This window comes from Bubalus kerabau, chromosome 1 (assembly GCF_029407905.1).
Source record: "Bubalus kerabau isolate K-KA32 ecotype Philippines breed swamp buffalo chromosome 1, PCC_UOA_SB_1v2, whole genome shotgun sequence".
NCBI lineage: Eukaryota > Metazoa > Chordata > Mammalia > Artiodactyla > Bovidae > Bubalus > Bubalus kerabau.
The window spans coordinates 131327100-131341829 of NC_073624.1; the positions used below are offsets into that span (position 1 = coordinate 131327100).

Sequence of the window (14730 nt, forward strand, 5' to 3'; positions counted from 1 at the left end):
GCAAAATAATGGCCTCCCCAAAAATGTCTGTATCCTAATTCCCTGAATCTGTGAAACTGCTGTTAAACAGCAAGAGGGAATTAAGGCTGCAGACAGAATTAAGGTTACTAACCAACTGACATTGAAATGGGAAGATTATCCTGGATTATCTGAATGAACCCAACGAGATCACAAGGGCCCTAATATAAGTGAAAGAGGGAGGCAGAAGTAGTGTCAAAACCAGAGAGATTTGAAGATACTAAGGTGCTGGCTTTGAAGACAGGAGTGAACACAACCAACAGTATGTATACAGCCTCCGGAGGCTGCAAAAAGCAAGGAACATTTTCCCCAAGAGACCAAGGAAGGAATTCAGTTCACTGAGACCCAGTTCAGATTTCTGACATACAGAACTATAAAATAATAACTCTGTGTTGTTTTAAGCCACTAAATATTTGGCAACTTGTTATAGCAGCAATATGAAACAAATACAGCCTAAATCTGTCACCATTCTGCAAGAATTTGCTAAAGTTTGTGAACAACACAGGTAGCAGCAGTAAAATTTAGCAGTGATATGTTTCCTCTGTCCTGTTCAATGCTTCAAAATTCAACTTGTAAACTCTTACATAATAGTTTCTTGACATCTTAAAAAGAAAAGTACGTAGGAGTTAATCCTGAATTTTCAAATATTTTTTAAAAATGCACCAGCAATTTATAGAACAATAGAATTAAGTCCTAACAAGTAAATAGAGGGTATTTCAGACAAGTAAACTTATAACTTAAGGAATGCTACCAAAATTCTAGATACATTTTTGGGGTGGGCATGAGTAAGGAAGGTGTAGGACACTTTTTTAGCCTAGATAATCTTCCATGCTGTTACATGGCAGGGGAGTTGGGCTCTAAATCCAATGGTCCAAACGATCTTTAAAAATCTCTTCTGACTCTATGAGCCATAGTGTTTCAACTCAAATCACTCATGAAAATATACCCTGACAATTCATTTTTCTCCTACTTTAAAATATCTTCAAGCCTTGTACTATTTTCCTATTACTTACAATTTCAAACTAGAATAGGTTCTCCTAGAAAAACTAAGTCCACTGTAGTTCATTTTAATATATTTTATAATTTCTTCTACATTTAAGAGAATAGGATAAATTTCCCTAAAATATTTACTATCACAATGCAAATAAGTTTTAGCTTTAAAACTGTTCCTTTCAATGAAAGTAGGTAAATGGTTTCTAAGCTATACTTGCTATTCCATAAACCCATCAAAAGGTCACGAAATGATAACACCTTTATAACTCACGCATAACTAGCAGAAAGCAGCATGGTTCAGTTTACTAACAGAAGAACAGATTCTGCCATAAGTTTAGTGTGCCCGTGGGCAAATCACTCAACATCTTTGCATCTGCTTCTTCAACCATAAAAAACGAAAAATGCTGCTGACCTGCCTCAAAGGGATGTTTTAAGAAATAACTAATGATTATGAAATTTTACAAACGTAATGTGCCATTTAAAAACCTAACTATAGTGCTTAAAAAAAAAATACTTTACAAACCACATGTTCTGACTAAGCATCTGCTGGGGTCATTACCTAGAGTGGTCTGTCCCAAAGTAACCTTTCTAATAAACGTTCCTAGAGATCCCAAGAACAACATTAGCTTCTTCAGAAACAGCCATATAGCACGGGATGTTCCCTCACTACCTCCCACGGCTTACCTTTTAAAAGCAATCTCATGCAATCAGATTTCAAACAGTAGCTGTAATAATAATCTATAGAGTTATGAGAGACTATCATAAATGTTACAGAGGACTGGGTCTATTCACCACCTAGTAGTACTAGATATTCAAATAAATTAATAATACCTACTGAATACCTGGGCTTCCCAGGTGGCTCAACGTTAAAGAATCCATCAATGCAAGAGATGCAGATTCAATCCCTGAATCAGGAAGACCCTCTGGAGGAGGAAATGGCGAACCACTCCAGTATTCCTGCCTTTCTGGCAAGTCCCTTGGGCAGAGGAGACTGGCAGGCTGCAGTCCCTGGGGTTGCAAAGAGTTGGACACAATTGAGCAACTGAGCACGCATGCACTGAATGTCTACTGAGTGCTAAACACCACTAAGCAAGGCCTATACTTATCTGCCATTAACGTAAAGCTAAAGAAACATGGCATTGCCCTAAGTAAATCATTTGGTAGTAGAGAAAATAGCATACTGAATGCAAATAAAATCTTTCTGAGGGCATCAAAAAAGAATGACATATATCTTTTATAAATTGATATAGAAAGATGTAAAAACAGCCACAGAACAATATGCAAAGTATAAGTCCATTTTTGTAAAATATATCAAAAAATATATGTTTATATGTGTAAGGAAAAAGTTACGGAAGAATATACCCCAAACTTTTAAATCAAGTTACCAACAGAAAGAAGGTAATGACTTTTACTATTCACTGTATACATTATCTTTCTGTAATTTTTTAACATTTACAGCAAACTGCAATTGCTTTTACACTTTAAAAAAAAAAATTCTTTAATTTTGCTAGGAACAGGACAGATTAGTTTAGAAAAGTATTTCTCCAAATTGAGGCAAAGCAAAATTAGGTGACTTACTAAGTGTGAAGCCCTCTGACACTGAACAACTTTTTTTTAAAATCACTGAACATAGGGCTGCCCTGGCAGTCCAGTGGTTAGGACTCTGCGTTTTCACTGCAGGAGCCCTGGGTTCAATCCCAGGACCGGGAACTAAGATGCCACAAGCCAAGGGGCCCAGACAAGAAAAAAAGAAATCACTGAACAACTTTCAAAAAGGATATGCAGATAAAAAAAAATAAAATGGGACCTTGGATGAGATACACTTACTGAGATAAAACTGAAAATATAAAAAGCTAAATTTCTTAAAGCTCCCAAATAGGTATAAGCCAAGCTGCCTCATTTAAACTCTGAGAGCAATAGTAGCTCTTTGTCATTGAGTCTGTTCAGTTTTCCTTTTACTCTCTCGGGTAGAGACAGACTCAGGCTTGGCAGGGCCCCAGGCCTCGTACACCCCACCCCCACAGCGCGCCACGCCAGAGCAGCTTCAGGTGACTAACTGCCACATCCAACAGTGATCAGATCAGATCGTGAGAAGAAAAAAGACTTTTCCCTATATAAGCAAGGCTGGCTGTGGATGCTTGCTTAGAAAATGAACGTCTCCAGTGGCTCACCTAATCCAACAAAAAACCTCTAGGCTTGCAAGTAAACTTTACTTTTCCCTTGAAAGAATCCCATCTAGGCAAGCCAGCAGCAAATTAGAAGAAAGGGCAAGTATTTTCTAAGAGATGATTCTGCATCAGGAAGGGCTAGAATAAATAAAGGTCTGAAATGGAGGCAGAGTTCTTGGAATAAAGAAATCTGGTTTTCACCTTCCCTTGAACAGTCTTTTTCAGGATTTCACAAAGACAGTAATAACAGGCTTCAATCTTAATCACAAAACTGTAACTTCTTCCCCCAACTTCCAAATCAACCTTTAAGTTAAGAGAGACTGGAGTCACTATATCACCCCCAAAGCATTTCAACTCATAAGGATTTAAACATTCTTTCCATGAACTAACAATAATAGCTTCAATTTAGTGAGAACTTCCTATGGAGTAGATGCTGTCATTACACTTAGTCACCCCTAACAGCCCCATGAGGTAAGCGCTACCACCGTTCCTCATAAGACAAGGACACCAGCCTTCCTAGAAAGTTAAAGAAAACTGCCCACAACTTGGCAAGCGTCAGAGTCCCAATTTAATCTCAAGCAGTCTCGATGAAAGAATCCTCACTCTACCCATTTATAAAAGAAGTGACAGCTTTTACCAGAATAATGCAGCTACCACGTACTGACTACTCAGAACATGTACAGTTTAAGTTAAATGTTATTTCATTTAGTACTTACACAACCTTGTAAGGTAACTATCCCACTTTGCAAGAAAATGAATCTGATGTTTACTTTCACTTCAAAAATAAACAACTTTCCCCAAACTTCAACAGCCAGAACACAGAAAGACAGCCCTGGGAAAAAGACCTCTCTCTTTCCAAGCCATATGCTCTTAATCACTGCTAAGTTGTTTCAGTCGTGTCTGACTCTGTGTGACCCCACAGACAGCAGCCCATCAGGCTCCCCCGTCCCTGGGATTCTCCAGGCAAGAACACTGGAGTGGGGTGCCATTTCCTTCTCCGATGCATGAAAGTGAAAAGTGAAAGTGAAGTCGCTCAGTCGTGCCCGACTCTTAGCGACCCCATGGACTGCAGCCACCAGGCTCCTCGGTCCATGGGTTTTCCAGGCAAGAGCGCTGGAGTGGGTGCCATCGCCTTGTCCTCTTAATCACTAAGCTACACTATTTACTGGGCACTTTACAGTCATTTTCAAATATAACTTTTACCATCAGTATAAGGCAAGTCTTTTCTTTAAATACCATTTGGTCTAAGATTTGATGATATAATCTTCATTTCTGCTATTAAAGAAAATGATAAGAAATCAGTGTAACTTTAAGTGAAACTTACTAAAAAGTTACCAATGACACTCTTCTAAGCATATGCCCTGCAAGATTATCAAATGAGGAGACAGCAGTCCACTGTTCGTCAAAACGTTGACATAGGACTTTAGATATCCTATAGTTAAGTCACAATGCCAAAAATCCATCTATAAATCAGGGGGGAAAAATGGCTTAAATAAGAAAAGTCTACATAAAGTATCTATCTCACTCCCCATACAGACTGTTTTCTGACACATTTCAATAGTAAAAGACTATGTACAAATTATTATTCTCTCAAGTTATAGCTAAATTTATAACTTAAAAGTGATCCATTACTTTCTGTAAAGATTTTCTTCCTTCAAATGGTAATAATCACCCCAAAGAATCAACCTCTCTACCACCAGACCACCAGCACCAATGTTAAGCTGGAAAGACACACCAGGCAGACTAAAGTAGAACTGTATCTTTATCTTCAACTGTCCTAATGCTCAGTACATCTAGTTATTCAGTTAGATATTATCCTCAGAGTAAGCCAAGTGTTGTTTTAAAACTTTCTTTTCTGCCTCTTTTATTTTGTCCCTTAGTCCTATTAACCAACACGACTGTTAGTATGTGAGGTGAAAAGGAAGTTGGTTTCTCTGTCTTTGTGAACTGACCCTAGTAGATTTGTCTTTTATCTTCTGCTAAACTGTTTACATACATTTTAAACTCACTTTTCCTCCCCAAACTTGAATGCTGTCTCCAATTTTAGCATGAAAATTATCAGATTTCTAGAAACACATTATCTTCCATGGGAAATGTGAACATCAAGATTTCCTGTACTCCTCAATTTTTATAACAAAAGCTCTCTCTTAAAATTAAACATACTCACTAGCAGTTTAAGAGGTAACAAATATACTGACTTATTTTCATGTAAAGTAATTAAATGAAAATATTTCAGTCATCTTGGGAACAAAAGCTTGTTATTTACAGCTCATGTTTCATTTAATGTCCACCAGGAGGACTTCCCTGGTGGCTCAGATGGTAAAGTGTCTGTCTACAATGCAGAAGACCCAGGTTCAATCCCTGGTTTGGGAAGATCCCCTGGAGAAGGAAATGGCAATCCACTCCAGTACTATTGCCTGGAAAATTCCATGGACAGAGGAGCCTGGTAGGATACAGTCCATGGGGTCGCAAAGAGTCAGACACAACTGAGCAACTTCATATTCAGGTATAAAAAAGTCCCCAAAGTTACTTCTTTCTTTTTCTGAAAGAAACAGACTTTTTAGTATTTTCTTTTGTCTTCTGTATTCAAAATAAGTTACAAGCTAAAAAGCTTTTCACCTAAGTATCAATAAAAATTTTTAAGCAATTCTACTTGAAATATATGCCTTATCAAAATCTGTACCTTCTAGAATATGCAATATTTAAATATCAAAAAGATTTTGGCCCTTTTTGACCCACAGATGACTGCGGGTGTCATCTTGCACAGAATACTAGAGCATGCTTTTCATGAATGCAGCAACATCCTTGTCCTGTGACAGCCAAATGAAGGTACCACCAGTCCTGTTTTTAAACAGCCCATCAAAAATGAAAGTCTGCAATGTTTTTAAATATTTGTAACTAAAAACCTAATAGAGTTGACTCTTAAGCAACACTGGCGGGGGGACTGGAGGGACAGCTGTAAATCCTGACTTTACAGTCTGCCTTCTGTATCTGCAGATCCACATTCTTGGATTCAGCTACCCATGCATTGTGTAGTATGACTGTATTATTTGTTGAAAAAACTTCTTGTATAAGTGGACCCAAGCAGTTCAAACCCATGTTATTCAATGGTCCACTATACAGCATATCCATATTTTGAGTTTAGTCATATTTCACCAAGCAATATACCAGTCAGCAATTTTCACAAATGTAAAATATATTTTATAAATGAATTCAATATAAATGTTTATTTCCAAAAATTATGCAGACCTAATTTCCTCATAAAATCCCAGCTTTCCAGTTATTCATCTACATCTTGGTACCCTTCTTGACTTTCCTCTACATTAAACCTGACAAGAACTCCTTTCAGCTCTATCTTCAAACCACACCTAGAAGCTGACCATTCCACACCTCCCTCATTAACTGGTCGGTTTCCACCTTGTAGACTTGCCCACAGCCTGTTTTTAACACAGCAGTTGCTGCTGCTGCTGCTAAGTCGCTTCAGTCGTGTCCGACTCTGTGCGACCCTATAGACGGCAGCCCACCAGGCTCTGCCGTCCCTGGGATTCTCCAGGCACGGAGTGGGTTGGAGTGGGTTGCCACTGCCTTCTCCATTGTGTGAAAGTGAAAAGTGAAAGTGAAGTTGCGTCCGACTCGTAGCGACCCCATGGACTGCAGCCTACCAGGCTCCTCCATCCGATCCTTTAAAAATATAAGGAAAATCGGCCACTCTGTAATGAGACTGCATCATTCTTCTGTTCAAAACCCACAACTGCTCCCTATTTCTATCAGAGTGAAAGCTAAAATCCTTACAAAGGCCTTCAAGGGCCCAGGTGATCAGCTCTGACGTGCGCCACCCCCATCGTGCAGCCCCTTTACCTGCCTGACCCCCTCCACTTCTGATCTCCCTCCTTCCTTCATCCACTCCAGCTACCCTAGCCTCTGTGCAGGTCGCTGAACACGTCCACCTGCCTTTGAGGCCACAAGACTAACTCCCTTACATCCTTCTCTCAAGTATTTGCACAAACACCTTCTCGATAAACCCTACTTGACCACCTTACTTCATGCTACAACCTAACCACCTCATATTCCCTGTCCTCCTTACCAAGCTCCCCTCTATTTCTCTACTACTGACCACCTAACAAATTAGATAATTGATTTATTATGTTTCTTCTTACTTGTCTGCCCCTCACCTCATCTTAAAAGGTAAGATCCACAGGGCCAGGACTTTCTATCTGCTTTGTTCACTGGATATATCCTAAATGGCTAGATTGGAGACTAGCATGCAAGGATTCAATAAATGTTGAGTGAATTTTTTAAATGGCCAACTCTTCAGTGGCCACTTTCTACAACACAAAACACTCAGCTCTCAATAGGGTTACCAGAGGCAGCATCACTACTCTGAAAACTGAAAGGTCCACTCCCTAAGAACCCCCAAAATGGAAAATGTATGTTCACACAAAAGCCTGAAACAAATGTTAACAGCAACATCATTCATAATGGGCAAAAGTAGAAATAAATCAACCAACAAAATGTGGTATACCCAGGGAAATGAAATATTATTCAGCAGTTAAAAGGAATGAAATATTGACATATGCCTCAAAATGAATGAATCCCGAGAATATTATGATAGGTGAAAGAAGTCAGACACAAAAGGTCACATATTGTATGATTCCATTGCTAGAAAATGTCAAGAATAGGCAAACTCTTAGACACAGCAAGTAAATTAGTGATTGCCAGAGGAAGGATAGAGGGAAGGGAGAACAAAGAGTGACTGCTAATGGATAACAGGTCTCTCCGGGGAAGATGAAAATGTTCTGGAGTTGGATAGCAGTGACGGAAACAGTCTGTGAAAAAGTACTGAATTGTGTACTTTAAAAGGATGAATTTCGGGACTTCCCTGGTGGTCCAGGGGTTAAGACTCTGCATTACCAGAGCAAGGGGCCTGGGTTCAATCCCTGGTCAGGGACTAGATACACTTGCCGCAACTGAAGACCCTGCAATGCTGCAACTGAGACCTGGCATAACAAAATTTATAAATAAATACTTTTTTAAAGGGTGAATTTTACCTCATTCCCTAAAATTCAAAAGCAAAACAAAATAACAGAAAGGACTGCTCAGTTCAATGTTCCCTGCCCACTAACAATGGAAGGCCAAGAGTTGGGAGCTTCAATACTCTGGCCACCTGATGCAGAGAGCCAAATCACTGGAAAAGACCTGATGCTGAGAAAGATTGAGGGCAGGAAGAGAACAGGTGACAGAGGATGAGACAGTTGGATGACATCACTGATTCGATGGACATGAGTTTGAGCAAACTCTGGGAGACAGTGAAGGACAGGGAAGCCTGGTGCTCCAGTCATGGGGTTGCAAAGAGCGGGACACAATTGAGCGACTAAACAGCAACAAAGAGCTGGGAATGGCTTCTTGGCTGTACTCAGTTCCAAGAATCTATCCACCAACAAATCACAGCAAAAAGATTTTTTTAAAGGGACTGGGGATGGGAGGGTTAGTCATCTATAAACAGCAGTAAGCAGAAACCTCATACCCAATTCATTACACTCCTATATCCCCACCTTCAATACAACCATTTCCCACACCTGCTCTACCTCCGTCTCTCATCAAACTGACTTGCAGCTCACCTCCCTACTTCCACTCCCATTCCCCTGCAACTGACCCCCTACTCAATCACTTCACTCTCTGGCTTGAGACTCTTCAGTGACTTCCTAGCACACTCAGACTTTAAGTCCTTACCACGGCCTACATGGCCCTACATTGTTCTGGCCCTTGTGAGCTCTCAAGCCTCATCTCCTCCCACTTCAGCCCTAAAGGACACCTTCCTGCTCCTTAAACATTTCAAGATCAAACAATCTAACCTAAAGTCACACTCTCGGTCACTCTACCCTTTTAACCTGATTCTGCTTCATCTCCCTTCATAGAACTTACCACTTTTTTCTTTTGGTTTGGTGTCTATCCACCCTAATACAGTCGACCTTTGAACAACACAAAGATTAGGGGCCCCCACTCTCCCCATGCAATGGAAAATCCATGTATAACTTCAGACTCCCCCCACATTTAACCACTAATAGTTCAATGTTAACCAAAAGCCTTACCAATAACATACAAAGTTGATAAACACATATTTTGTATATGTATTTTACACTGTATTCTTACAATAAAGTAAGCCAGAGAAAAGAAAATATTATTAAGATCATAAGAAAGAGGAAATACATTTACACTACATATACCTGTATTTACTTCCCTGGTGGCTCAGACGGTAAAGCGTCTGCCTACAATGCTGGAGACCTGGGTTCGAACCCTAGGATGAGAAGATCTCCTGGAGAAGGAAATGGCAACCCACTCCAGTATTCTTGCCTGGAGAATCCCATGGACGGAGGATCCTGGTGGGCTACAGTCCATGGGGTCGCAAAGAGTCGGACATGTACAGGTATCACTATGCCTGTATTTATCAAAAACCCACGTATAAGTGCAGGTCCAGCATCAACTGTAAAGTCCACAATGGTTAAGAATTCTTATTTTGTTTACTGCTGTATCCTCAATACCTACAGTCACACCTAGTACAAACAAGGCACATGGTATCTCTTCAGTGACTGAATTTACAAGGTAAGCTAGCAAAAACACATTCTTCTGTGAAATATCTACCACATTTTTAAAAATTACAATAAGCAAAGGATTAGAAATTTGGACAGAAAACAAGTCAGTGTTTTACAAAATTATCTATTCATTAAAAAGATCACTAGTCTATAGCACAAAATACGTTTGTCATATTATGGGTCCGAGTACCCTGAAATACCATAAATATTAACTATGAGGTTAACATTCACACTGGATTAACCAAGCCTCCAATTTCTCTTCATTCTACCTGCTCCCTTACTCTTATATCTTAATTAGTTAAGTCCACTTGGATGTGGACCTCCTATAGGTCCCTTGAATACTCAAAACCTTAATTCCTGTTTACTCCAGTCACAGCATCATTCAAAATAAAATAACATCTATCTCATACTCCAAGACAGAAATCTCCATCTTCCTTCTACCCCAGGGTGAGTTGCTAGTCCTCAATTTTACTTCCTGGATATTTCAGATCTATTCCCTCTGGTTCTACTCCCATGGAATTAGCTCCTTGTTCACTTCTTTCTTTGATTTATCACCTGGAACTAAGTCTCCCATGAATTAGTTGGAACTAAGTCTCCCATGAGTCAGCTCCTTATTCATTCTCACTTTGACTTATCACCTGGAATTTCCAGATTTTCCATTCAGATTTCCCTTTAGATATTTCAGTACAATACTACCCAAGTGATCTCTCTCTAGTATAAGCCCAGTATCCTTACATTCAGTGGTTCCACGTAGCTTTGCAGAACTTTTTCGGCTCCCTGACTTACCTTCATCTCCCGTCACTGCCCTCCTATTCCCACCCCCGATGCATCACCCTTTATGTCAACCTCAGCCACACTGAACTACTTACAGTTCCCAGATACATCATCTGGTTTTTTTCCTTTATTTTCCAGTATGTTGTTCCCTCTCTGAAACACTCTTTTCTACTCTTCTTACCTAGCGAAAGCTTTAACTTTCAGCTTAGACGCCAAGTCCACCAAAGAACTTTCCGTGGCTCTCTGCTTTAGATGTCCTCTTCTGTCCTCCCATTGCACTAATCACAAATACTGTACAGCAAAAAATACTTGTATAATTCAATATGTACCATTTGCTTTATTTTTCTGTGTCTTCAACTAAATTATGAGCTCCTTGAGAACAGGACTGATGTTATTTACCTTCATGTCACACTCCCTGACACATGGAAGGTGTTGTTGTTAAGTGAAAGATTTATAAAACGGGGAGAGAGAAAAGAAGGATAGATGAGGAGAGGAAGGAAGGAAAAAAAACAGAGAGGAAGGAAAGGTAGAGGGGAAAGAGGGAGGGAGAGAGAGGAAAGGAGAAGGGTGGGGTGGGCAGAGAGGGACTGAGAACACTCACTCACACAAAGGATATTTCAATAGGCACGTGCCATCAATCCATTATTTTTATGTGGTCTCAGACAGTGATTAGTGAGGAGAGAATGGTACATCTAAAAAAGCCCATCTCCCCAGATCCTAAGCACAACCATCTGAATCACTTATCCCCTAAAGATTCTGAAATGTCTACTCTATTCCATATCCACTTGAAAATTTACTGCAGTGTAATGAGAAATGTTAATAACATGTACGATATAAAAGCAAAAACAAAGAAATTTAGAAAAAAGCAAAATGTAACTGACATAATTAAGTCTTAGAATTATTTACAGACTTCAATAATCATTTCCTCACAATGTGCTATCAATGACATTGAAAGGTTTATCACAAGTATGAAAAGTAAACTCAACGTAACACCAATGTCATGATCTTTGTTAAAGCACAAATCCGCTTTTATGTTATAGCCATATTTCTCAAAAACACACCGGGCAGAACCACGAGATATGGTAAAGGCGCTTTATGTATTTAAATAAATTTTTAAAGGCAGTACTACAGGAAAATTGCTTCTAAAACATACAACATTTAAAATGATATGTACATTTTTCCTTGCCTTGGGACTCTAAAGCAACAACCAAAAAAGTGTATTCCTACACACTTTTTCAGTTACCTCAATACGCTGTCACTTAATAAAATTGACTGTGACTAGGAAGACAAATAATACGAACTTAAAAGCTTGCTACAAAGTACAAATTTCTTTGGTAGATCTGATAACTGACCCAAGTCCTACCATGGCTTAGTTGTCATTACAATATAGAGACTGGGAACACACAAAAGAGAAAATCTAAAGTCTAATATAATCAGTACTACATTTTGAATTACAATTTTGTTAAAGCAAATACCAACCATGGGCAGCCTCTCAACTTTTTAAGTTGAAGGAAATAAGCTTTTAGAACTTATGATTACTAGTAGATTCCCAAAGAGAGGACTTACTGTACTGATAAAAACAGACGTTCTTCTTGTATAAAATTGGAAGATTATTTTAGCAATTCTTTCTTTTTAACATTACTAGTAACTTTTTGTTCAATCGCAGTAATAACAGAAATGCTGAATCTTTAAAATGAGTAGTTCTAAAATAACACCAAAAAATTGCATTTGCCTAATACTATGAAACTTTCAAGCTGAAGTTTCCAACGTACTTTCATTTTTTAAACAGGTTTAAAAAAAAAAATGAAAGGAAGAGAGAAAATGAAAATCTAAAAGACCTTCAACTTACTACATTTCCTTTAACCAAAAATTAACATAGTACCCTAGATGTGCCAGGCACTCCACTGGAAACTTTGACAGATTACAACACTTATTCCAAACTAACTCCTGTATTATTCACCCTATAAACTTAAATCATTCAACCCAACACTTTTCTATAGAAATTGCTGTCCAACGCCAAAGAAGATATAATTTTTTCTAAAAAATTTACTTGTCACTGTTTCACACAGGTCAGACAGACGGTGACGGAGCTAGCATCTGTGATTAACAAAAGGGATTCATTTCTGAAACATCACTGTTTTTTTATTTACATGAAGGTGAAATAGTAATTCATCAGATTTAAACTGTTTCATGTAGGAGTTTATAGCACCTCAAACTCAAAAAGAAAACAACCTAAAAAAAAAAAAAGGACTGAATTTAACTACTTTGATTTAAGTAGTCACAGCTTTCCCTTCTTACCATGAACAAGTACTACAAATCTTAATTTGGATGCAGTACTATAAAAGAGGTCCTGATTCTGAAGAGAATTAAAAATTTAAAAAAAAAATTCGAAGGACTGTCAAAAGTGGTTGGAATTTACATTTTAACATACTAACTGTTGCATTTCTATCCTTGTGAAAACCCTCTACTCTTTTCAAGCTCTTCTGAATTTGTAATGAATGAAAAATACCTGCTAATCTCTAAGTTCCACTAGCTGAATCTAAACATTTCAGATATCTAAGGCTTTTCATCCTGAAGTGCGTTAAAAAATATGGCAGCATTCAATCACATATTCTCTAAAGTGAAAAAACAACCTGTACTAAGTTTATGACTATAATTTCTTCAACCATTTAAGCAAACCATACTCTTTTAGACAATATCCTCCCCTCAGTTAACATGTTTATATTTAAAAGGAACCTGGCCATCGGTTTTATCACAATGCAATACAGCATCTGATAATTTATAGACCTAATGGATCAGCAGAGGAAAACACACCATATAATCCTAAATCCCCGGAAATACAAGGAACAACTAACTGCTATCTCTGAATTACGGAAAGATCACCAACATTCTCTTCAAAAAATCTTTCAATTAAGATTATAATTCCCTTAAGCAAGTAGGTCTTCTGTTAAAAATTCACAATACTGTTCACACAATAAATGAGATGTTCTTTCATCAGTGTAACCGATAGAACCACAATACAGTTCAGTTTCTAGAATCAGATTACTTGACCTGCTTTTAAAACACTTAAATTCACGCAGCTATTTCTCTCATTCCCCGCAAAAAGAGAGGTTCTATGAGGAAAAATCATCCTCAGCGAGATATCCGATAACCAGCTCCAACTCCACAGCAAAGCCAACCGATATCCACACCAGCTGACCCTCGTCGTCTCCGGGGACGAGCTCGGGCGCCAACCTACCACACACACCTTCCTCGGCAAAACTCGGAGGGGCCCCCTACCCGAACTTAATCAAAGCCCCCACTTCCTAGATTCTCTAGACCCCGAGGCTCGACTTCTGGAGGTGATCTTACCTTCATGATGATCCTGGGGTCGCGATCTCCCCGAAAATACCAGATTCACCTGCACCTGGAGAAGAGACAAAAGACACCCCGTCAACATCACGGGCACCCCTCTGCACTGGCGGAGGCGGAGGGACTCCAACGAAGCCTGCACGCCGAAAAGGAGCTCAAGGAGGCGTCAGCCCCCAAACCACCACACGCCGATTCAGGGTCCCCTCTGGCCCCGCCATCCCCGCAAACCCGGCCACCTACACAGCTCGACAGCTTCCCGTCCCCATTGTCGGGACCCGACGGAGTTTCCCGTCTCCGACAATGACGCCATTTCTGTCAGAGAAGAAACTCACAACAAGCCTGGGAGCCGGCGCGGGGCCGGGCGCCCTCCTGCCCGAGGGCCTCCGCGCCGTTCCGTCAGCTCCCCCTCGAAAGGGCCGCGCACCCCAAGTCCAAGCGGGCGCAAGCCGGGCCTGGGGGAGCACAGCAGGGGCGACGGACGGGCCGGGCGGGCCGCGAGCTGCACCGACCCGCCGCAGAGCCTCAGCCCACGTCCCGCTCCGAGATGGACACCCGACAAGTGGGAGCAGGATCCGAGGGGACGGCGAGAGCGCCGAGGGGCCAGGAGGCGGCAGAGCTCCCCCACCGACCCGGGCCCCCCACCGCGGCCGAGGGACGCTAAAGCGCTGAGTCTGCGGCCGCTAGGCTGGGGGGCGACTCGGACTCGGCAACTGCGGGGAACGGGGGGAGCTCCACGGAGGCCGAGGCCCCGAATTTCCGTGCCCGGGGAGACCACCAGAGCGACCTTCCCCGGGTCCTCGGCCGGGCCCAGTGACTCCCTTAAAGACCCCCTTACG

At 40.5% G+C, this 14730-nt stretch overlaps 1 protein-coding gene and 1 non-coding gene across 7 annotated transcripts in view; one reads left to right on the top strand and one right to left on the bottom strand.

The window, feature by feature from the left end:
* The window catches only part of ARID4B (AT-rich interaction domain 4B), a 137713-nt gene that overhangs the window by 122363 nt on the left and 620 nt on the right, over positions 1-14730 (bottom strand). For all 6 annotated transcript variants that reach the window (XM_055588624.1, XM_055588618.1, XM_055588633.1 and 3 more), the window contains exon 2: positions 13895-13949. In XM_055588624.1, coding sequence (XP_055444599.1) covers positions 13895-13900 — 6 coding nt within the window. In that variant the 5' untranslated portion in view covers positions 13901-13949. The remainder of the gene's footprint in view (positions 1-13894; positions 13950-14730) is intronic.
* Positions 5481-5552, top strand: TRNAC-ACA (transfer RNA cysteine (anticodon ACA)). Its single transcript has one exon. It is a non-coding gene; the product is annotated as a tRNA-Cys (tRNA).